General features: G+C 40.5%; 1 protein-coding gene across 1 annotated transcript; it reads right to left on the bottom strand.

The window, feature by feature from the left end:
* Window positions 1-19,663: 19,663 nt before the first annotated feature.
* LOC148024589 (pentatricopeptide repeat-containing protein At3g09040, mitochondrial-like) lies at window positions 19,664-25,282 on the bottom strand. The gene has a single exon (XM_087694212.1). The coding sequence runs from the start codon at window positions 25,041-25,043 to the stop codon at window positions 20,472-20,474; it is 4,572 nt and encodes a 1,523-aa protein (XP_087550338.1). The 5' UTR covers window positions 25,044-25,282; the 3' UTR covers window positions 19,664-20,471.
* Window positions 25,283-25,567: the final 285 nt, after the last annotated feature.

Here is a 25,567-nt window from a genome sequence, read left to right as displayed (position 1 = left end):
TGGTATAGAGTCTTCATTAAATATTGTGCCTTAATCACCGCACCTCTCACTGACCTTCTCAAAAAGCATGTCTCCATTATATGGATGTCCACTGAACAATCTATCTTTGAGAAGCTTAAGCAAAGTTTGATAACCGCCTCTATCTTAAGGCTACCCGACCTTAGCAAATAATTCAAAGTCATAACTGATGCAATCTCTCTTACTTGGGTTGTGTGCTCATGCAAGAAGAAGGACATCCAGTAGCCTATGCTTCAAGAAAATTAAAGATCCACAAAAGAAACTATGCCACACATGATCTAGAATTACTTGCTGAAATTTATGCCTTTAAACTATGGAGACATTACCTACTTGGTAATAGTTTTGCTCTAGTCATTGATCATAAAAGCCTAAAGTGGATTTTTACTCAGTCAGATCTCAATATGAGACAACGCTGATGGATTGAGACCTTGCAAGAATTGACTTTGAAATCAAGTACAAACCAAGTAAGGAGAATGTGATTGCAAATTCCCTAAGCCGTAAATCATTCCTTAATGCTCTAATCCTAGAAGAACCCTCTAGGGCTGATAATAATTTCAATGCCCAGTAACCTTCTCATGGAAATGGCTAAAGAAGAGGCAATGAAGGATCCAAGCTATCAAAACTTGTTAAGAGACATTTTTGTCAAGGATTCAAATCCAAAACTCAAGACAAAGTATCAATATTTTTCCATAAAACGAGGAGCTTGCCTATTACAGGACAAGACTATGCATTCTTGCAAGTCAAAAACTCAAAAGGAAAATACTCTGGGAAGCTCACGATTCCCCATTTTTGGGCCATCCTAGTTATGCTAAGACTCTTAATACAATTATAAGAAGCTTCTATAGGGAAAAACTCAAAGGTGATGTACTCAAATATGTCATCGAATGCCTAAACTACCAACAAATTAAGGTCGAGCATGTCAAGTTGCCATGAAAACTCCAGCCACTTGACATCCCTCAAATGAAATGGGAATATATCAACATGGACTTCATAGTTGGATTACCCTCGATACAAGGAGGATATAACTCCATAATGGTAGTCATTGATATGTTAACAAAAGTTACATACCCTATCCCTGTAAAAACCAGTTATAAGGCTTCCGATATCACCAGGCTTTTCATTAAGGAAATTTTCAGGCTACGTGGATTACTCTAAAGAATCATCAACGGCCGCAAATCTCTCTTTACCTCAAACTTTTGGTAGAGTTTGTTCGAAGCTCTAGGAACCCAGCTCTACTTCAATACTGCTTACCATCCCCAAACCTATGGTCAAACAGAGTGGGTAAACCAGGTTATTGAAGACATACTGAGAGCTTATTGTAATCGGGAACCCAAATGGTGGATCCAATACCTATCCTTGGTTGAATTTTCCTATAATGCATCATGCCATCAAAATATTCAAATGACTTCTTTTCTGGCATTATATGGGCAAGATTGTCTTACACCATTAATTTTTTCGATCCTACCCTACAAAAAGAAGCATCTAGGCAAATGCTAGAATAAATGGATCAATAAGTAAAGACTATAAGGCAAGATATTCAAGCCACCAAGGATCGACAGAAGGCATATGCCGATCAACGAAGGCAAGAATGCATCTTCAAAGAAGGTGACATGGTTTTCCTATGAGTTCGCCCATAGAAAGGTTCCTTATCTTTTGGGGAAATTCAAGAAGCTAAGTCCCAGGTATTGCGGGCCATATAAGGTGCTAAAGTGTCTAGGACCAAATGCCTACAAGTTGCAACTCCCTAATAACTTGAAAGTACATAATATATTTCATGTCAATCAATTGAAAGCAGATATTCCTAACCCACACCATGTACTAAACAACCAACAAATTGTAATGCCCAATCAAGGAGTCCTTGAAATTCGGCCAGAAAAGATACTTGACATGTGAGAGAAGACCTAAGAAACAAAACCCTTACAGAGTATCTCGTCCAGTGGAAAGACTACCCTGAAGAGGATGCCACTTGGATTGACCGTGAATCACTATGTAACCAATATTCCCAATTTCATTCGAGATGAGGACATCTTGATTCCTCTAAGGGGGAGAGGATATGATATCCTGACTTTAATTTCAAATCTTCTTGACTTCTCATAGAATCAACTTGAAGAACTCTAAAATCATTAAATAGAGAAGATCTCAAGCAAAAAGGCATGAGGATCGTAACCTGACATTTTTTTGGATTAACAAAGACTGTAGCCATCCATCTCATAGAAGTGACTGCGCAAACAAAAGTTAGGAGCCATAAGTTGAATTCGACTACACATTTGAAACTTGGTAACTAGAGACAAAGCACAAAGCTTTAAGCCTTAAAGCTTAAAAATCTTGAAGAAACTAGAAGGAAGAGAGCAAGATGACGACGATCTGGCCACCGCCCCCTCCCCCCCTTTTTTTTCATGGAAAAAAATGACACACCATTTTCCCAAATATGGAATCTCTGATTCTGTACCAAAAATCCTGAATTCAACTCCAAAGATTCAGCAGTTAACTCTAGCAATCTCCCCCTCTTCTCAGTTCAACGAGAGGCTTGGGTTGAAGCAAGATCATCTGAGAGCCATGTGAATCAGTCATGGCATTTCTGGTAGCCTCTTTGAACCTCAAAGATCAAATTGCCAGCATTAGATTGTATCTTGAAAGCTTTAGATTGTTGATTTTGCCAAGATCCCCTCCATAAATAGCTCTTCTTCTTAGCCACAACCCTTCTTCTCCAATTTAGCTATAAATATGAGGCATGGGGAGCCGTTGAGGGCAGCTTGAGCAAGAGAGGAGAGGCCCTTTTGAGGAGTATAGAGCAAGATGGAGTGGGGCAAGAGAAGCATGAGCACAGGAATTTCTCATTAAGAACACAAGGAGGATACTCCGTCCATCCATTTTATCCTATTCCTGTGTGGAATCAAGACTCTTCTCGATTTCTCTAAATTCTTGGTGATAGCCTTCCCCCCCTAGTCAATCAAATTCTATCAATCTAGATACCCCCAAGCTCCTTCACCAAATTTTCCTTTTTGCAATCTCACGATTAAAGACCATGGTCCCGAACAAGAAAGTTACGAAATTCGTGGAGGCAAGAGCTAGCAATAACACTGCAGATACATTTACTACAAACGGAATGGCGAGTATAGGGATTACAAACAAAGCCACGAATACCATCAACCAAGCACCTATCATGAATCCTCATGTACTATTTTTCTTTAAAAAATAGCTAGCATGCCTTTATCCCATGAATAGGCAACAAAATTTGCATGCGTAAAATAAGATTTTATTCGATTCCTACATATAATCTCTTTGAGAAATTCTTAACCATGAATTCCAAGGGGTAACTTGGGTCTGTACAAGATGAACCTAAGTGAGTACAAGGTAGCTTCCTTTCCACCGCCTGTCTACATTTACAAATTGCACGGGTGAGAGCCCGACGCTCTTTTACAAGATTTTAGGATGCGCCTTTTTATTTTAAAATGTGCCTTTTCCCCTTTTGCATTTGCCTTGGACTTTTAAGGTTGCCCTTGCGCTTTTGGTCTTTTTTCCTCTTCTTTCTTCAGTCGGGCTACCTTTTTTCCACCTTTTCCCTGTGTCTTTTCCACTTTCTTTTTCTTTCTTCGTGTTGGGGTTAACATTGGCTATCATTGCTTGATTGGCAAAAGCAATTCCCGCAGCAGAGAAATAATCATTCATCAACTCAATCCATATCTCTGCCTCCATTGCGACATCTATTCCTTTTCCACCAAACTCGAGTGCCTTAATCTGCTTAAGAAGGAATTTCTTCTCTTGCATGTCAGCATTCGTGGGTGCAGAAGGTGCCTAACAATCAAGCCATACCACTTAGGTTATTCTATTTAGAATATTTCTACGAACTATACATTAATCAATCACATATCATTACAAAGTTTGGCTCTGATACCAACTATAATGTGCCCTACCTAGTGGTTGTCCAGGAACATTTTTAGCTGTCCATCGAGAGACGAATCTAAGAGATGCTTCCCGGAACTCCCATGGAACGTTATGGGGTTTGTCGCCTAGGTTTTCTTGATTCCACCTCACAACAGAATGTTCGCAGTTGAGCCCACTGGGATCGACCTGAAATTTGGGTTCCTAATGGTCAAGGTCTCCTGACGGCATTCTAGCATCGGGTCTTGGATATCCTACTTTACACAGAGATACCCAAATCGAAGCAGATCCATGCCGCACTTGGTTCAAAGAGAATGGAAAACAAGAGGGATACATTGCTCAACCTCTCTACCCATAGGGCATAGTCCCATTCTGGTCCCCTAAAACGGTATGAATCGGAGTTCTAACCTAACAATTTCTAGTTGGTAAAACGTTGTGAGAAGCCTCCTAGTTCTCTGGGACAAGCCTATAGTAAGGCAGACCCATCAAGGGTTCCACCCACCTGCTTCCCTCAATAGGCATTCTTTAGTTATTTAATTAGGTCCTACTACTGTTATGTGTGACATTTAAAGTAAGCTTCCTTAATCAAGCCTTTTAGGGAACAGGGTTCGTTTGCATAATTTAAAGCATAAACACGAATAAAGAGCAAGCAATCCTTTTGAGAAACAAGTTCAAACAAGCTTCTTAGCTTATCTTCAAGTTAATCTTTGTCTCCTGTGTCCATACAGGAGAAATTATATGTCCCTTCTACCCTACATAAGTAACTAGTCCAAATCACATGGCACCATAATTTCCATCCTTTATCTAGAATAGGATCTTCTAATGTCACAGACTTTGGGGCCACAGAGGTCTTCAACTCCATTCCGAACTTGGCAATGGATGTCCAAAGCTCCCCTAACTCGCAAGCTGCCTAGAAGTGAAACATTATTCCCATGATTGGCCTTTTCACCACTCAACCTTTGGCTCGTGAATCGAGCAATGCCCCTTTCAGGTTGATCCGCAATGCGATCATGGAGGTGATTCACCCGTGCAAAATATCCTTCCTTAATTAATCCAGTTAAGAATCAAGCACAATCAAGGCATTCAACCCTAATATCATCTTTTAAAAAAGGCATCCTTTTACCCCATGGCAAATTTGTCATCATAGACCCCACCACAAAATTATATAACTAATCAAGCACTTGAAGTTTTGTCTAAAATTGCAACCAATAATTAGTTTGGAAGCACAACTATTATGGCAGATGTTTGATCAACCATCAAGACCATTGCATTTCTTCAAAATGTGCGCGAATAAGTATAATATCAATTTTTCCTCATGTTCACTCTCCCCTTGGGATGCGAGAGCAACACTATGCAAAATTTTACTTAACACTCCCTTCCTTTGACTAAGGCGTATGTTAAGGCTTCATGCAAGCATTACCTTGTAAGATACCATCAAGCCAGTACTAAAGGATACTTATCCTTATTTTTTGATTAAACATCCAAACTATTGAACTTGGGTTCAAATTTCAACATCTACCCAAATGTTTACCTAGTCTCTGAGATCAAAGTTTTACACAAAGCTTAGGTAAGTCAATCTAAGCTTCTAATTAGCCACTCATATCTTGATCTAAATCTATCAAGTCTCTAAGTAACTTTCTAGAATTTCTTGTCTCCTGATTTTATGATGGAAATTGTTATGCATTCCTCTTGCCAACAAGAGTAACTCTATTGAAGATTAGATAAATGTGAATAATCCTAACTTGCGCAATAGTGGACATCCATTTCCTATAGGTAATTGCATGTTTTTCTATGAAAACAATCTTGGTGATCGTCATCTCGGTGACCTTTCTAACTTATCATGAAGGGCAAAACCAATGTTCTTATAGAAATTGATCATAGATAATATTTTGATTATCTTGATAGCAATTTTACAACTATCATCCAGGTTTTATTGTGCCACTTGAGGATGCTTACAATAACCTAGGTGAAATAACCCCTTTACCTTAGATTAACATATCTATCCCATCGAGTACACATGATTCTATTTAATCACAACCAAGTATAAATTTTACATTGCTAATTACACTTAGGTATAGATGTGTTTATCATACATGGATGAGTGCAATTTTCTTTTTCATAATTTTAACTCTTGCACTTGAATATGTATCCTATAATTATAAATATGGAATTTATCCCTTTCAATGATCTATTCTCATGTGGCATAGTACAATACCTAATGTATCTCATGCGGAAAATCAAAGCAAGCATCTAACAATTTGGAAATGTATTACTTATATCCGGTATCGTAGTTGTATTAACAGTGATACCCTCGCATGAAGCTTTGTTGTTGGTTGTGGGATTGCCACCCACACGTGACATTCTTCACTTGGGGGTCATTCTTGATCTTCTTCTCTTTAAGATGCAACCCTTGCAGGACCTTCAACAGCCTTTCGCTCAAATAGAGGGGGAAAATGGGGGGAATAAGATCGTGATGTAGAAGCAAAGGGAAGGTGTGTGTGGTCTCCCTCTAAGGAGGGGAAAAGAAAGAGAACCTTCTAGAACCTTCTCTCTCTCTCTCTCTCTCTCTCTCTCTCTCTCTCTCTCTCTCTCTCTCTCTCTCTCTCTCTCTCTCTCTCTCTCTCTCTCTCTCTCTCTCTTTGTGTCAATAGTGCAATAGCATGGGAGTATTGCCTCCTTTCATCTGGGGGCAGGGGGTTTATATAAGAGAAGGGAATTATGTAATGGGAGTGGATCCCCTCATTGCCCCACTGCATGATGGCAGTGGTGCATGGCAGTGGGAGTGCAGATTGGAGACACTTCATGGCGGTCGAGAAGGAGTGCGAATTGGATGGGTGGTTGTTGGTCTCGACAGGGGGTAGTAGGCTACGTGGCTCCCCCTTGTTATTCTCATTATTACCTTCTTTTTCTCTCTCTTTCTCTTCGCCATGCTTTTTCATGGCCAGCGTGAGTAAAACCTAATCCAAGGGGTTTTATTTTTTGTTTCACGCTAGTGAGTATAGACCAATCATGACACGAAAGGTCTTGTCGTAGTAGGAAACTCTAGTCAGTAGGAGGGGGTAAGGATAACAAGGGGATCTAGTTACAAACTCCTTAGGCTCTTATGAACTTCCAACTACCCTTCGATTTCCAAATTGTGTCTTTGGAGTTCCAATATTAGTTGGGGAACAGATCTTGGAAAGAATAATACCTTCAAACAAGAAAATATTTGTAAAATGTCATTTTTTTGAAAGGAACTATAAAGAAGGAATTTCTTTACTCTGTTTTTATGTCATGAATTAAGGGCGTGGAACAAATTTCTATCAGGAGATAATTCAAAGAAGTTGTTTTTATATGTTGAACCTAAAGTGGTAGGTAATTTGATAACTAAAACTACTCTGTCGATGGAAGTAGGAGGATAGATCCAAACCTATGGTTGGGTGGTCTGGATAATAAGCCGAGAGCTTTCTTGGAATAAAAATCGCACTTGATGGACCATTAGAAACTAGAAAGCTTGACTTGCATCACTTTAGAATCGACTAATGCTAATTAATCGCTAGTAATAGATTCGACAAAAAAAACTCAGGTTAATCCTCATGGGAGTGGCCGGAACTTCCACTGCGTGGTAGAATCAAACGATTCTAGTTTAGCAACCTCTAAGGGTTTTATCAAAATCCTGAATGGTGCTTCCTAGGGCATCTCTTGATGGGCTACTAAGAACGTACCACCAAGGAAAGCTCGGGTGGCACATTACAAAACATAAATCCACTGGTATATTTTTTGTTAGACATGCTTCATGCCCAATCTACATCTGTGTATCCAAACATCTAGATATCCTTACCTACCTCATAAAAAAACTCATAATGCAAAGTGGGCTTCACATCCCTCAATATGCATCTAACTACATCCAAGTGAGGCTTTCAAGGCATCTACATAAACTGACTAATAAGGCCAATAGCATACTCAAGTCTAACCTTGTGATAGTCATGTAAGTCAAACTTCCTACTATCCTCCTGAACATAGTAGGGTCTCCTATCTTTCTCCAATGGCACTAAAAGAGACTTACATGGTATTATACCATACTTGGACAACATATCCAAGCCATACTATTTTTGGGATAGCCATATACTATTGTCATCACATCTTATCATCTCAATACTAAGAAAATACCTTAGCTCACCCAAATCTTTCACCTCAAACTTCTTCTTCAAAAATTCCTTAACTTTAGCAATCTCATTGTCACTGTCACCTGTAATAATCAAGTCATCCACATAGATGACTATGATGGCTAAATATGTATCCCCCTTTATCACATAAAGTGAGTGGTTAGCATCAAAAACATAAAAGCCAATGTCAGCAAGATACTCTCCGATCTTGTTAGACCATGCTCCAGGTGCTTGCTTCAGTCCATAGAGCACTTTCTTTAACATGCACACATATGTGGGATGCTCTAAGTTCTCATAACCTGCTGGCTACTCCATATACACCTGTTCTTGCAATCCACCATGCAAGAATCCATTCTTGACATCCATTTGCTACAAATTCCAACCTTTGGGTACTAGCAAAGCAATCATGCATCTAATAGTTACCATCCTAGCAATTGAAAGAATGAATGTCTCTTCATAATCTATGCTATATATTTGAGCATAGCCTTTTGCAACCAGCCTAACCTTATACCTACTAATAGAACCATGTGCATTATGCTTGATTTTGTAAACCCGCTTACATCCAATAGCTTTCTTACCCTTAGGCAATGATAGTAGATCCCAAGTTTTATTAGCTTCTAATGTAGCCATCTCCTCATCCATTGCTATATCCCAATGAGCATGACCAATAGCATCCTCAAAATAAATGGGCTCAACATCCTCAACCACCTTTACCATATAAGCATAACGGTAAGCTAGATAACCTTCAAAACCAAATCTTTTAACAAGGTATCTAACCCTTCTAGACCTGTGTACTACTAAATTGCTCAATGGATCCTTTACATTACCATGTACTCTCTGTATACATGGTGTCCTGACTAAAGGAATACCAAGCTCATCATCCAAACTCTCTAAACCACTAGAATCTCCATCAAATTTCAAATGACTACTAGATGTATAATTACCATCCAACACTTTCTTCTTCCCTTTGTATTTACCTACAACACTTGTAGATGCACATGAAGATGCGGGTCTACTCCGTAGTCTCCCAAACCAAGGGCTAACTATAGATATAGTACGAGATGATGTTTCTAGTCCACTAAGGTTTTGTGATTCACCTGTGAGAGACAGTGTTACAACAACGATATTCTTTATGCTCTAAAGAGTATCCAATAAAAATGCATTTTTAACCTTTGGATCAAGCTTCGTTTGCAACTCATTAAGCACATGAATATATGAAATATAGCCAAACACTTTCAAGTGTAACATCGGGTTTCTTGTAAGTAAAGCATTCTTTGGGAGTCATTCCATGAATTGTAGTTGTGGAAGTTTTGTTCATAATATAGACGGTAGTATGAAAGCTTCAAACCAAAAATATTTTGGCATATTCTTTTTAGCCATATCAATGCTCGTGTAACTTCTGCAATATGTCTATTTTTCTTTTTTGCAACCCCATTTTGTTGTGGAATATACAGGCAAGTAAATTGTCTCTTTATCCCATGAGACTTCAAAAATTCACCGAACTTATTAAAGAGGTACTCTCCCCCTCCATATGATCTCAAGCACTTAACTTTCAAGCATGTTTCTATTTCAACAACAGCCTTGAAAGTTTTGAAGTACTCAAATACATTACTCTTTTCCTTCATGAAATATATCTATAGCTTTATTGAACAATCATCAATAAATGTGACAAAGTATTTGTTGTCACCAAGACATATATTCTTTATAGGCTCCCAAAAATTTATAAGCATAAGGTCAAGTATGTTTTTGCTCACATCTCTGTCATGCAAAAAGGTTGTCTTGCATGCTTACCAAACCGACATGCTTCATGCACTTTATGAAACTCTACAACTCTAAAAGTAGGCAACCATGTAACCAATCCTTTGGACTACATTACTTTTAGCATTTGTACATTTTCATGTTCAATACGTTTATGCCATATTTTAATGTCTACAACCACTCCATTGCCTTTACTATACATGGTAGCATTCATAGCAAGAATTTCAGCATCTAAGGTGAACATCTGGCCAACTCTACTTCCTTTTGCAACCAACCTGCACTTATCGTTAAAGTCTTCTATAGAACAACCTTTTGTATTAAATCAAACTTGTAACCCTTTCTCTACCATTTGGCCAAGAGATACTAAATTCTTTGTAATTGATGGCACATGTAATACATCTGATAAACACTTTATTTGGCCATCATACAAGGACAAGAAAACCTTTCCAATGTATGAAATTGGATCGCATGAATCATCACCCAACTGTATATAATCTGGATTTTGTAAATTCTACATCTCTCCAAACCATTCAACATGGCTAGTCATATAATTAGATACACTTGAATCAGCATACCATACAGCATCATGTGTTCACTTCCTTGTAACAGCATTCATCATATACTGGATAACAAATAAACTCTCATTTTTATCTTCATTCTATCATGAAGACTATGCATAGTTTCCTTGCTATAACTTACCACTATGGATATCATTCTTCTTAGAATAACAATGAACTGCAACTATTTTGCCACAATAATGAGACGAATAATATCAAAATTACTAGAACCTCTATTCTTCCATCCACCTCTTCCTCTAGAGCTCCCCCTGTCTCTAAAGTTTCCACGACCTCCTGAAACCTGCATTTTACTGAATTGCTAATTTATTATGTTTTGCTTGTTATCACTAACACGTCCTATACCACGGCCTCTCAAAGAGAATCTACCACGTTCCCTTCTTAAACTTGAGTAAAAATCTTAGGGTTGTTGTTCACCACTTCTTTCAGATGATTCACCCTGCACATTGATCTCTTTGGTTATCATTAGATTAATTCATCAAAATATGAAAATGTGCTTTTGTACATATACAAAAGTGACAAACGATTTTCAAGCATTCTTATTATTAAGGCCACCCAAAGTAGATGAAACCAAATCATCATCATTATACATTGCATCAAATCACTGCCAAAGCATCTGCAATGCTCGTCACTTTCAAAACACACTCACATTGATAGGGATTTTCTCTTTTTTCAAAGTATCCAACTCTTGCTTGAGTTGAATCTTCAATGCCTTTATATTTACTAAAAATATGCTCTCAAAAATTATCCAAGTTGCATATGAAGTTTTTGTATTTTTGACATGCCCCAACATAGTGTTATCAATGACTACAGATAGCCAATACATCACCTTTTTATCCTTTGCATTCCATTCTTTCCATGCCTTTAATTCATCTACAATCGTAGAGTTACTCAACTTTGGCTCCTTTTCTTCACCTGAAACGAACTTGTAAAAGTATTTTGCAATAAGAAAGTTTATTACACGTAACTTCTATGATGAGTAGTTATTCTTATCTAGCTTCTTAATGATGGGGTTTCCAATGTTCTCTACTATTATCACAAAAATGATACACAACAACAAGAAGTCTTATGCAAACTTTCATAACAAATATACAACAATACACCAAGCAATCTTTTTCATTAACTACTCAATAGTACATGTAATGTGCAACCTGTTTACAAATAAAATTTATATTTACTTTCTAGAAAATACCTCAAAACTTATAAATTTAAAATCTATAACCTATGCACCCATTTTTGGTCAAAACAACCAAAATTGCAATATGCCTTGAAACTGTTGCCCAAAATCTTGCATATCTAAAACAAGGCCTAAAATGGCCTCAATGCCCAAAAAAGCAATAGTAAAGCCCTAAAGGATATATTTGCAAAATATACGTGCTCTTCTCACACACCAAATCTCATAGCAATCTAAGATTTTTGTTCTACTCTACTTTCGGTGCCCCCATAGGCATTATCCAAGAGAAAGGGTGGAAGAATAGGAGGGCTTCTTACCCATTGCTTGCTTGCTCAAATCTTTTCTTCTTCTCCTTCACTTCAGCCGTCAAAACCAACCACACTCAATGGTTTCGTTGTAATACCATATCAAGAATCGCATGGTGGGGGAAATTGCTTGAGTTGTTATACCACACATGAGAGGAAGCTCACTCAACAACACAAGAAGAGAGAATCTGGAGGCCAAAACATTTTCTTGTTGGTTTCTTCTTCTTCTTCCACACACAATACAATGTATACAAAGTACAGATAAGATACAACATAAAGAAAAGTTACCTACTAAGTCAATAATCGGTTGGCATTATAACTATATGCCAGTTGTAGGTAGGTTCAACAAACTAAATATAATAAGTGATAAGTCAATGGCCATGTGAGGTTCATATTAACCACCAATGTGCTAAGTGTAGACATGCAGACCCATCTAGCTAGGTGGTCCATTATCAATGTCTGCACATGTTGAGCTTGCCATCTCAACAAAATCCTAGGTGCCCTTGCTGAAAGACGTTATGATTCTAACATTTACAAGATCAAGATGCATACATTGGATCTTGTAGTCAACATTGCATTGGGTTTGTTTATTGAAGGTTTGGCCCAATAGTGTGTTTCCTATCTCACCCCCTCAACATTTGAAAGTACATAAAAATTGAGTGGGAGGCTTTTAATCTCAATGGTGATCATGATTCTACGCTTTCCTAATAGAAAGTATGATTTTTTACATATGGAGTAATTTTAGCCATGGTAGGGGCTAATTGAGTTGTCCAATTTCGATCCAATCATCGTACATGAGTATGTTATTATCAACCCCTTCGTCACAATCAATACATCAAAGACATGATCTTTAGGGTTGTGATTCACAACCTCAAATAGGTTGGTACAATAGTTTTCTCATCTTCTAACTCAACACTAATGGATACTTCCCATATGTTTATGGGCACCACCAACATAGGGGGCTCATACACTGGGTGCACTAATGGGTAGTATTTCTTAATGCAAGTTCTATTGAAGCCTATGCCCTCTCCATCTAGGGTTTCAAGCTCCACGTTATTGGTTCTACTAATCTAACGAGGTCCTAATTCTTAGAACTTCATTTTCTATTTATGCCCCTTGATAGAATATAGTAACACTAGGTCACCTTTTTCAAAGTAGCGTTGTTTGACATGTTTGTCAAACTAGACATTTCTTCATGCATTTTCACAAATAAGGGTGTGTATAGTGATAAGTCAAGTTTCAAATAACCTTTCTGATTCAATTAAATTATCATTCCAAGTCTTTTGGCCTTTCCATCTCTCTTGTATAGCTATTTACATGCTCAGAATAAAGAATTTGATTGGCAAGGTCGCTTTTGTCCCATATGTTAGCTTGAATGGTATTTGTCTGATAGTTGTTTAGTAGGCAATACAATAGGCCCACAAGATTGCCATCAACTTATTATCCCAATCTCTTTATGAAGTAGAGACAATTTTCGTCAGTTCATTGACCAAGATTTTGTTTGTTGCCTCTGCTTGACCAGTGGCCTGGGAACAATATAGCAACAATTTTCAATGGATAACTAGAAAGGTGGATAGCAAATTCTTAATCACCTCATTGATGACTGACTAATTCAATGGGGTAACCAAATCCAAAAATAACTTGCTCCCAAAGAAATTTATTAGTATTCCTTGCATCATTCTTCCTCATTGCTCATGCTTCAACCCATTGCATAAGATAATCAGTGGCTACAACAATGTATTTTGCTTGAGAGTACTAAGTAGAAAGACTAATGGGTCCAAGGAAGTCAATCCCCCATTTTTTGAATGGTTGGCATGCTAATACTAGTGTCAACTCCATTTTGTCCTTTTGCATAGGAACTTTTGTATGCTGACACTCATCACAATGCTTAACAAACTTGGCAGCATCATGGATAGTGTAGTTCACCACAATTGAGACTATAGAACCTTACATGTGAAAGGTGAGAAGGATCGAAGCTTGCACGTGAGAGCTATGGCGGGAGAGCCAGAGCAAGAAAGAGAGAGACAAGAAATGGGAACTCCAACAACCACAATGTGTATCTGGGCCTTCCTTTATTCAAATTATCACTAAAAGAATAAAGAATAAGTGACTATGACGGGCACCCACCACTTGCAGTGTGGAGTGGCAGGTACTGTCATTGTAGTAATACACGGGCAGCTAGGTGGAGGCGCCTTTACCCCCAACAACCTCCCACTTAAAAGCGAATCTGCCCCAATGAGAGAGAAAAAAGAAAAGACAGTACAACATGTACACATGTACAATAGGATGAGGAAAAAGACGTCATCTCATCCAATGCCCATCAATCTCCTGAGAAAGGCAAAGCGCTTGGTAATGAGGCTTTTCGTGAGCAAGTCTGCAGGATTCTGCTCAGTCAGAATCTTGACAAGGTCAACAAACTTGTCCTCAATGACCTCACGAATGAAGTGATACCTCACCTCAATATGTTTTGTCTTCACATGGAAGACTGGATTCTTGGCCAACTGAATGGCACTCATAGAATCCGAATGCAGTGTAGGCATAGCATCTATCATACCAAGGTCTTCAATCAAACGGCCTAACCAGATAGCCTCCTTGCAAGCCTCTGTGGCTATAATATACTCAGCCTCTGTAGTATAAAGGGGTGTACACTTCTACACCCTCAACATCCAAGAGATAGCCCCTCCAGTATAAGTGAATACATAGCCAGAAGTGGACTTCCTACTATCTGCATGTCCTGCATAATCAGAGTCAGTGTACCCCACGACTCCTGAATCCTAGCTGCCATAACAAAGACACATATCTGTTGTGCCTTTCAGGTACCTCATGATACTCTTCACGGCATCCCAATGTTTCTTGCTAGGTGTAGCCATATAACGTACCACAACCCCAACTGCAAAAGCAACATCTGGACGGGTGGCTATTATGGCAAAAGCAATATCTGGACGGGTGGCTATTATGGCATACATAAGGCTATCCACGGCTGATGCATAGGGAATCTTGGCCATCTCCGCCCTCTACTCATCTATCTGTGAACAATCAGCCTATGAACCCTTCACATGAGAAGGTAATGGATAGCCAATGGGCTTAACATCCTGCATGCGAAAGCGCTCAAGGACTTTATGTACGTACTCCCTCTGTGGCAGATAGAGGAGCCCCTAAGATCTATCGCGTGTGATGCTCATACCAAGTATATGAGAGGCCAATCCCAAATCTTTCATCTCAAAGCTCTTCTTGAGCTGAGTCTTAAGAGCATCGAGCTGCTCATGAGCTGTCCCTGCTAAAAGCATGTCATCCACATAGAGTACCAAAATCAGTATAGAACCGTCATGGGCTTTCTTCGTATACAAGCACGGATCCATAGCACTATGGCTATAGCCCTGTGACTGCATGAATGCATCAAACTTATGGTACCATTCTTTAGGTGCCTGCTTCAAGCCATATAGACTCTTCTTTAGCTTGCACACTAGGTATTCCCTGCCAGGGTCTGCAAAGCCCTTAGGTTGCGTCATGTAAATCTCATCTTGCAAGTCCCCATGTAAAAAGGCCGTCTTGACATCCATCTGGTACAAGTCCAGGTCAAGCTATGCAACCAAGGCCAAGACTAAGCGTAGGGTGGTCATCTTGACCAGAGGAGAAAAGACTTCATCAAAGTCAACACCATGCTCCTGCTTAAAACCCTTAGCAACCAATCGAGCCTTGTATGCCAACTTGGGGTGTCCAAGGGTACCTTTTAGCTTGTACGCCCACTTGCATGGCAAAGCCTTCTTACCCTGAGGCAAGGAAACCAAATCCCAAGTCTTATTCTTATGCAATGAGTCAAGCTCAGACTGCATAGCCCTCTCCCAAGAGTGATAATCACCCCTATGCATAGCCTCATCATAAGTAAGAGGCTCTCCTGCATCTGTAACTAGTACATAATCCATAGAGGGTACAAAACGGTCAGGAGGTCGTCTATCTCTAGTAGAACGCCTCAAGCCAGGCTCTACTGCTTGACCAACATCCTGTCTAGCATCAGCATGACTAACATCTGGGCTATGAGCATCAGGTGATATTGCACGATGTCTAGCTGCGGGCTGAACGGGAGTAGGTGGCTCCTCCTGAAAGATAACTCTGCGTACCTCAACCACTTTCTTAGGCTTCATATGCATTTTGTCCTCATGAAAAATGACATCATGGCTGCGGATCACTTTTCACGCATGTGGATCCCAAAGACTGTAACCCATCTCTCCTCCTGCATCTCCATAGCCAATGAAAATGCATTTGACACTCTTAGGATCCAGCTTATTGCGTTTGTCCTTGGGCACATGGCAGAATCCCTCACAGCCAAAGACATGCAAATGATCATAAGAGAGGGGTTTGCCTGCCCATACCTCCTCTGCAACCTGAAAGTCTATGCCACTGCTAGGTAACCTGTTAATGAGATGCACTGCAGTAGTAACTACCTCAGCCCAAAAGTGTTGCGGTAAGCTAGCCTGCATAAGCATGCTATGGACCCTTTCCTAAATGGTCCTATTCATGCATTCAGCCATACCATTTTGGGGGTGGGGTGTAAGGGGCGGTCAACTGATGCTTAATACCCTGCTCATCACAAAACTACTCAAAAGCACGTGATACATACTCACACCCATTATTTGACCTTAGGCATTTGAGCCTTTTCCCAGACTGGTTCTCTGCCAATGCAAACCAACATTGAAATGTATCTAAGACATCGGATTTTCTCTTTATAGGATAAGCCCAAACCTTACGTGAGTAATCATCTATGAAAGTAACAAAGTACTTTGCCCCACCAAGTGACTTACAGGGCATGGGTCCACATACATCTGAGTGCACAAGAGCCAAGGGCTCACCCATGCGTTTCTTACCAGACTTTTTATGTGTATTTCTAGTCTGCCTGCCATACAAACAATGATCACAAGAATCAAAATGCGAAGAGTCAAAAGGCAGAAGATACTGCAAAGCACGGAGCATTTGCATTCCTTTAAGAGACATATGCCCCAAATGAGCATGCCAAAGGGATACATGGGGAATAGAACCCATAGACAAAACATGATCCAATGTAGCTCTAGATTCAAGTAAGGGATAGAGGCTGCCAGACTTAGCACCTCTTGCAAGTACAAGCCTGCCACGAGTAATCCTCCATGTAGAGTCTCCAAAAGACACAAAATACCCTACATCATCAAGCTGTTCAGCTGACATAAGGTTGTATGTCAACGTAGGTACATGGCATACATCATGTAAAATAAAAGAGCTGCCAAAAGGAAAATGCAGCCAAACATCTCCAATGCCTACAATGTCAAGAGACCTATCATCACCAAGACGCACAGAACCAATCATGGTACGATAGGTATGAAACCAATCTCGACAGGGTGTCACATGAAAGGACGCACTCGAATCCAAGAGCCAGCACTACGCATACATAGAATGTATCTTAGAAGACTGTATCTTAGAATGTATCTTAGAAGTCTGTAAGGCATCCCATGAAGAAGCTGCAAGTATGTAATCATCATCTGAATCGGTGGCCTGCATGACATTAACCTCTTCTATCTTTACACTAGACTTTGCAGGTACAATACTGCGCTTAGAAGACTTTTCCTGCACTTTTTTTCTTTTCTTTTCCTTACACTTATCATCGTGCATTTTATGGCACTACGGCCTAATATGTCCTTCTTTCCCACAATAATGACAAGTAAGATCAGACTTCCGTCCATGGGACTTACTGCAACCAAGTGACTTGGACCTGGACTTCTGAGAGCCCCTGCCCTTATGATCATTATCATGCATGCCATGTCTGTCACCTCTAACGGTCAATGCATGTGAAGAGCGAGAAGCATCATTGTTTCTCCTGTTAATTTCCTCAGTTAATAAAGCACTTTCAACATCTTTGATTTTCAACCCATCAAGCTTGTTCATGCATATGGCAATACGGAAGACATCCCATGATTCAGGAAGGGTGCCAAGCAAAATAATGTGTGCAAGTTATCGTTGGACTCAATACCCTGTGATAACAGATTCTTCATGATAGCATGAAATTGACTGAAATGAGATGATAGGGATTGATCCCTCCTTCATGTGAAGGTCCATTAACTACTTCAGTCAATACATCTGTGACATAGAACTCTGCTGCGCATAGAGCTCTTGAATCTTCTCCCATAAATCCCATGCACTCTGATTCTCATCTTCAACAATATTATAATGGACCTCTTCTGAGAGTGACAAAATAATGGTAGACTTGCATAGCTCATCAACTTCCATCCAAACATCATCATCCATATTCTCAGGTTTGACACCTTTGAAATGCAAGGGTTTAATTTGCAAGTTCTGCACCAAAACCTGCCATATTTGAGACTTCCAATACCCATACTTAGTACCATCCAACTTGGCAATGTTAAAGAGAGCTGTGTCTTTCAGATGACCAGTCATACTGTCCCAAATCAATGCAAAAAGGAAAAATTGCATGTTGTTGTAATTAGCAGAAAATGCACTAAAACCACTACTAAAATTGGCTGAAAGAGTGGATTTTACCAAGAGAAGCACCTATCCACCAAATATTACCAATATAACATCAAATAGTAAGCATTATCCTCAGAGAAGTGCTCAAAATCTACATATTTCAGCTTGCTGTAATGAATGACAGATTTCAGTAAATGAGAGCTAACTATGCCAAAAGCGGATCCCAAGTCAATCATATACTTCCAAGACCATAACTAGCATCATGCGGGCATAACATAGGCATATGACAGTCGATAAGCATAAATCCAACACCCAAACATGTCATGAAATATCTGCCAGTGAGTAGGCACATCCCCCAGTCAACAAAGCAAAGTGTGCCTGCCACTACAAAGACTTGACACAAGTAGGTGTCAACTCACAAGGAAAGGGAACCAAGTCAAAGAGTCAGCTCATAATCATCAGAAGGAGCCAAGACATATGAACCATGCATCATCCCAAAGGGTAAGAAATCCCAAATAGTCTCAAAAGCTCAAATAGCATAGACCGCCTGCTCAATGTCTGTCAAGCATCCAAAGACGCTCCCACTGGCACAAGTCATAAATATCAAGCGACAAAGCTCGAACAAAGCATGTACAAGCACCAGTGACAATTGTCCAAGATCAAGCATCAATGATACATCCCGAATATGTAGGTGATAGAGCATCCATAGACATCATGTACATCCCAAATGTAACTTTGGCAATCCAATAAATAGCCCAAGTAAGCTCCAGGAATCTAAAGTCAAGCCAAGTCAAAGCTCCATTAGCAAAAGGCTCCAAACAATGTAACTAGCATGCATAGGTGACATAAGCATTAAGTGCATGTCCAAAGCAGTCAAGCATAGACCAATAAGTACCAAGATACATCCAAGATAAATATCCAAATGCTATGGAAAGAGGAGCTCAAGCTCAACCAATGATTAAGAAGCAATTTCGAACTCTTTTCCAATCCCCAATGGTCAATACATCAATGTACATCTCCAAGACATAGCATAAGCATAAGCATACATGAGTAGAATAGCTTCAACCCAACTATTTAAAGCAGACATTCACTACTCCAAACTGAGTATTTCAAGCCTCAAATCAATACCAAAATGATGGCAATCCATTAACATAGCATCTCTATACATGTAGACATCATCCGGGAATCAATATGCATCAAGTGATCAATCCCAATAAGCATTGACTTCAAGAGATAAGTGCTGTCCTGTTTTGGCCAGATCTGGGACTATTCAAAATAGTCAATGGGACTGAGCTAAATCAGCTCCAAATGCATCGCAAAGCTCTTTTTTAGGAAAAGCAATGATTAATAAGAGTATTAAGAAAAATAAAAAAGTAGAAAATTATTTATACACATGAAAAAACAAGAAAATTTCTTGGCCAAAAGTACTTGTATGCTGCACTTGTAAACAGCAGCATTGCAATTGGTTACTCCATGCACTCTTATTTCAATCCAGTTCTTATCCCCATACTCTTTTCAGATAGCTTTTTATGTTTCATGAACTAATACCCACAGCAGTATATTCTACACGGAGAAATGAATCACCCTGACAAGTGACTAATCCCCTGCATCTCCTGGGCCTCCAGGCTCCTACATCCCTAATCTCCATATGTTAAGGCAACTAGGCCTAAGTGCATCCAGCAATCCCCAGATGCAAATATTGGGCTGATTGGGAGCAAGCCATAAGTGCATTCAGCAGTTCCCAAATACATTCGTGCATCTTTGCAAACACGGAATCTCAACTCTAGTCAATATGATGCATCAGATGTGCATTGAGCTCACAACATTGGCATATCAAGCACCAGGATGATAGGGAGTGGATGGCCAGGTTTTGAAAATGAAATATCTTTTCTTTCTTTGGGAGAAGCAAGTTTCCTTAGTCTCTCTATATAGAGATTATAATAAATAATACTACATTTCTATGACCGTAGTGAGCATGAAGCTCCCATGAATTTAGCTTCCCATTAGAGCTGACATAGTAACTCTATCATCCATTATGCTCAGTCCAGATACTTTACCAAGTATAAAAATGTCCTGCATCTTTCTTAGCACTTGGCTATTGTCTTCATATAAATGTAAGCACCATGACACTGCGGATAAATAACGCAGGCACAAGGTGGGAGAATTACAGGCATTCCTCCACAAACGCTATGCATTTTGCATCAGATGTATGTCTAAAGATCAAATCCAAATCCGGTATATACCCTTCATTCTTCATATATGGACTCAAGCTGTCTACAATTTCTGACATGGCCTTGTATCTGTTGAAACCCACAATAAACTCGTGCAATGTTTGATTCACCTCAACCAACGCACTTCCAGGCTTTTTGTTTGCCTTAACATCTTTCCTCATCTTCTCCACCTTGTTTGCATCACTCCACTTGCCAGCACTTGCATATATGTCAGCCATCAACAAGTATGCAGAAGCATCTTCTTGATTCACCTCCAGAAGCTTCTGAAAACATATTTGTCCAAGTTCCAATTTCCCATACAGCTTACAACCATTTAACAAAGCCATCAGGACTTCCCTAGATGGCGGGCACTTCAATGATGGAAGAAGCCTCTCTGCCTCATAAACATATCCTGATCTTGCAAGAAGGTCAATCATACAGGCACAGTGATCACCTGTTGGTTCAATTCCATATTTTACTCTCATCTCATCAAAATACTCCCTGCCCTGCTTGATCAAACTCGCATGACTGCATGCAGCTAGCAAACATGTGAAGGTAATAGAATCTGGCTTCACACCTTGTTGTTGCATCTCCTCAAAGCATTTTACAGCCAAGTTACCCTCATGATTCTCACCATATGCTTTTATCATTGCAGTCCATGATACAACATCTCGGACAAGTAACTTATCAAATACTTCACGTCCTTCTACAGTGGAGCCACACTTGGCATACATATCTATCAACATGTTGCCAACTGAGGGAACTTTGTCGAGTCCTGATTTCCTAACCTCAACATGTATTGCTCGGCCTGTTTCTAAAGCTCCTAAGGTGGCACAAGCTCTCAAACAAAGAGCAAAAGTAATGGCACCCACAGACACACCTTCCACTACCATTTGTTTAAAACAATCTAAAATTTCTTCACCAAGCCCATGCTGAGCATAAGATGCAACCAATGCAGCCCATGACACTGCATCTCGAACAGGCAACTGATCAAACACCTCTCGTCCTTCTGCAACTGATCCACACTTCCCATACATGCCAATCAATGTGTTACCAACAAAAATGTTTTTTTCCAGCCCTGATTTCCTCAACTCTGCATGTATTTCTCGACCTGTCTCCAAGGCTCCTACTGTCCCACAAGCTTTCAAGCAGAGAACAAATGTGACAGCTTGGGCAGATACATGTTCAAGCTGCATCTGTCTAAAGAAGCTCAGCACTTCATCACCAAGACCATATTCCGCATATCCTGAAATGAGGGCATTCCATGTGACTGCATTTTGAAATGGCAGCCCGTGGAACACCTGGAGTGCTTCTTCAAGGAATCCACATTTACTATACATACCAACCAGTGTGCTACCCACAAACAGATTATTTTCTAATCCCCTGTGAATCACATCAGCATGTACTTTTCGACCTGTTTCTAAGGCTTGAGTAGTATCACAAGCTTTTAACCAGAGAACAACTAGGACAGTATCCACAGATATACCCTGCTCTTTCATTTCCTCAAAACATTGTAAAGCCAAATTGCCCTCATGGTTATCAACATATGCCTTTATCATTACAGTCCATGAGACAATGTCTTTAACAAGCAGTTTGTCAAACACTTTCCGCCCTTCTGCATACAAGCCACATCTGCCATACATGTCTATCAGCGTGTTTCCTATTAAATGATCTGTTTCTAATCCTGATTTCCTGATCTCAGCATGGATCTCTCGACCTGCTTTTATGGCTCCTCTACTGCCACATGCTTTCAAGCAGATAATAAATGTGACAGCATCTGCAGACACACCTTCCAATTGCATCTGTTTGAAACATTTTAGCACTTCCATGCTAAATCCATGTTCAGCATATCCTGCAATCAGAGCATTCCATGAAACTGCATTTCGATCTAGCAAACAGTCAAACACTCGTGCTGCTTCAGCAAGAGCAGAACTTTTCCCATACATATCAACCAGTGTAACGGCCAGAAGAACTTCTGTTTCCCACCCCCTTAGAATCAACTCATGGTGTAATTCCTGACCTGCCACCAAGGCTCCTAAGACCCCACAAGCTTTCAAACAGAGAAGGACTGTGGCAGCAGCTGCAGCCACACCCTGCTCTTGCATCTCTGTAAAACATTCTACTGCAATGGCAGCTTCTTGGTTCTCACAGTATGCCTTTATCATTGCAGCCCAAGATACTGAATCACGAGCATGTATCTTGTCAAACACTTCCTGGCCTTCTGTTAGGGATCCACATTTCCCATACATAATCACTAAACTGTTGGCCACAAAAGGATCACTTTCTAGCCCTGATTTTCGAATCTCAGCATGAATCTCCTTACCAGTTTCCAGGGCTGCTAAAGTGTCACACGCTTTCAGACACAGAACAAATGTAACTGCATCTGCAGCTACACCTTCTAGCTGCATACATTTGAAACAGTCAAGCACCTCCTCACTACGCCCATGTTCTATGTATCCAGTGATAAGTGCATTCCATGCAACTGAATTTTTGACTGGCAACCTTTCAAACACTTGTTGCGCTTCAACCAAACAACTGCATTTGCCATACATATCCACTAATGTGCTGCCCACATAAAGCTCCTTTTCAAAACCTTGTTCAAGGATTTTAGAATGTACTGTCTGACCTATTTCCAAGGCCTTTATGGTGCCACAGGCTTTCAAAGAGAGATTGAATGTGGCAGCATTGGCAGACACTCCCTGCTCTTGCATCCGTTCAAAGCATTGTATGACCAGCTCAGCTTCATGTCTCTCGTCATGAATCTTCAGCATTGTGGTCCACGATAAAATGTCTTGAAAATGCAGTTTGTCAAACAGTTTGTGAACTTCTGCCATAGAGCCACATTTTCCATACATGTCTATTAACATATTGCCAACAATGGGATCTATATCTAATCCCAGTTTACTTATATCAGCATGTAATTTTTGGCCTCCTTCTAAGGATCTTGTGAGGCCACAAGATTTCAAGGACAGAACAAGTGTGACTGCATCGACAAGGACACCTGCTAGCTGCATGCTTTTGAAACACTCAAATGCCTCTTCACCATGCCCATGGTCAACATATCCAGCAATAAGTGCATTCCAAGAGAAAGCATTTGCAACTGATAGCTTATCAAACACTTGTTGTGCTTCTACAAGAGAGCCACATTTGCCATACATATCAACCATTGCACTGCTCACAGATAGCTCCTTGTCAAAACCTCTCCGAAGAACTTCAGCATGCACCTGTCGTCCTTTATCTAAGGCCTGTGAAATGCCACAAGACTTTAAGCAGAGAACAAAAGTTACATCATCCATAAACACACCTTGCTCTTGCATGTCCTCAAAACATTGTAAAGCCTTGTCATCCTCTTGATTCTCACAATATGCCTTTATAAGAGCAGTCCATGATACAACATCCCATGTCAACATGTTGTTGAAAACTCTCTCTCCTTCTACAACAGAACCACACTTCCCATACATGTCTATCAATACATTTCCTATTGTAGGATCATTTCCTAAGCCTGAGTTTCTAAGCTTGGTGTGTATTTCGTGCCCTGCTCTCAATGCTCCCAAGGCACCACAAGCTTTCAAGTACATGACAAAGGTAACTGCATCTGCAGGTATGCTTTGCAGCTGCATCATTGTGTAACATCTCAATGCTTCCTCACAAGGCCCATGTTCTACATACCCAGCAAGCATTGCATTCCATGTGACCACATTTCGAACTGGTAAACTATCAAACACCAGCTGTGCTTCTGAAAGCGAGCAGCACTTGCTGTACATGTCCACAAGTTTGCTAGCCACATACAAATCCCCTTCCAAACCCCTCAAAATAATTGCAGCATGTACCTCTTGGCCTGTTTCTAAAGCGGCTATGGTACCACAAGCTTTCAAGCTGCACACAAAAGTGACAGCATCTGCAGAGACACCCTGTTGCTGCATGTGTTTGAAACAGTTCAACACTTCATCACTAAGCCCTTGTTCAGCATATCCTGCAATTAGAGCGGTCCAGGAAACTGCATCTTTAGTTGGTAGGAGATCGAACACTTGCTGTGCTTCTGCAAGCAGACCACATTTGCTGTACATATCCACGAGAGTACTGCCAACATAAAGATCATCATCGAATCCCCTCATGGTTGTTTCCTCATGAATGGCTAGCCCTGTCTGGATGTAATGCAATCTTGCACAAGTGTGGAGGAGAGTTACAAAGCTGTATCGTGTAGGGTGTGTGTGATTTACCCTCTGCATCTTGTGGTAAAGATGGAAAGCATGGTGTGGATTCCCAGATTCGATGTAGCCCGAAATGAGCGAAGTCCAGGAGCGCTCGTTCGGGTAGGAAAGCATGTCAAAGGCCTGCTGCGCCTCAGCCAAGCTCCCACAATCGACGAGCATGGCGACAAGGTGGTTCCCAAGGATCGGGTGTGACTCCAGGCGGTGTTGGCGCATGTAGGCATGCAAGCATGCGGCTTGCGAGGGGTCCTTCTTGCGCCTGCATTGCTGGAGGATGCTGATCAGAGCCGCAGTCCGTGGCGCGGCAGCCTGCATTCCTTTTCTGGTTCCACATAGGAGAGGCTGCGGCCATGGTCGGACCAAGATGCTGGCAGGGCTCTCCTCTGTTGTCGTCTGAGGACGAGCAGAGGAAGGAATCCTCTTTGATCTCAGGAGGGTGCTTCGACTATGAGCGGCGGGCGGATGAGCGGCGGGCGGGCTGCGTAGATTTGTTCACACGATGAAGCAACCCAGCTGTAGCCTCTATGTAGCCTAGTCACTAGTCACTAGTGTTCTACAAAGTTAACTAAGGCCCTACCTGAAGGGCGAGCTTGTTTAAGCCAGCACCATGTGTGCACACGTTTTGGGTGAGTTTGAATCCGAGCGACGAACCAATCGTATTCGCCTACCTGGAGGCCAAGCTCGTTTATGTCAACATTCTATGTGTGCACATATCGGCTTAGTTTGAATCCTAGGAACAAACTAATCGTATTTGCCTGCTTAAAAGGCGAGCTAGTTTATGACAACATTGTGTGTGCGTGCAATTCGGCTAAGTTCAAATTCGAAAGACAAACCTATCA

Source organism: Lygodium microphyllum, chromosome 15 (genome assembly GCF_053477565.2).
Source record: "Lygodium microphyllum isolate KBCC chromosome 15, Lygodium_microphyllum_v1.1.10, whole genome shotgun sequence".
Classification (NCBI taxonomy): domain Eukaryota; kingdom Viridiplantae; phylum Streptophyta; class Polypodiopsida; order Schizaeales; family Lygodiaceae; genus Lygodium; species Lygodium microphyllum.
The sequence above is the reverse complement of the archived record's forward strand: the minus strand, read 5'-3'. Positions and strand labels throughout refer to the sequence as shown.

Coding starts and splice junctions, on each gene's coding strand:
- LOC148024589 (XM_087694212.1), bottom strand. CDS start 25,043: ATGCAGGCTGCCGCGCCACGGACTGCGGCTCTGATCAGCATCCTCCAG.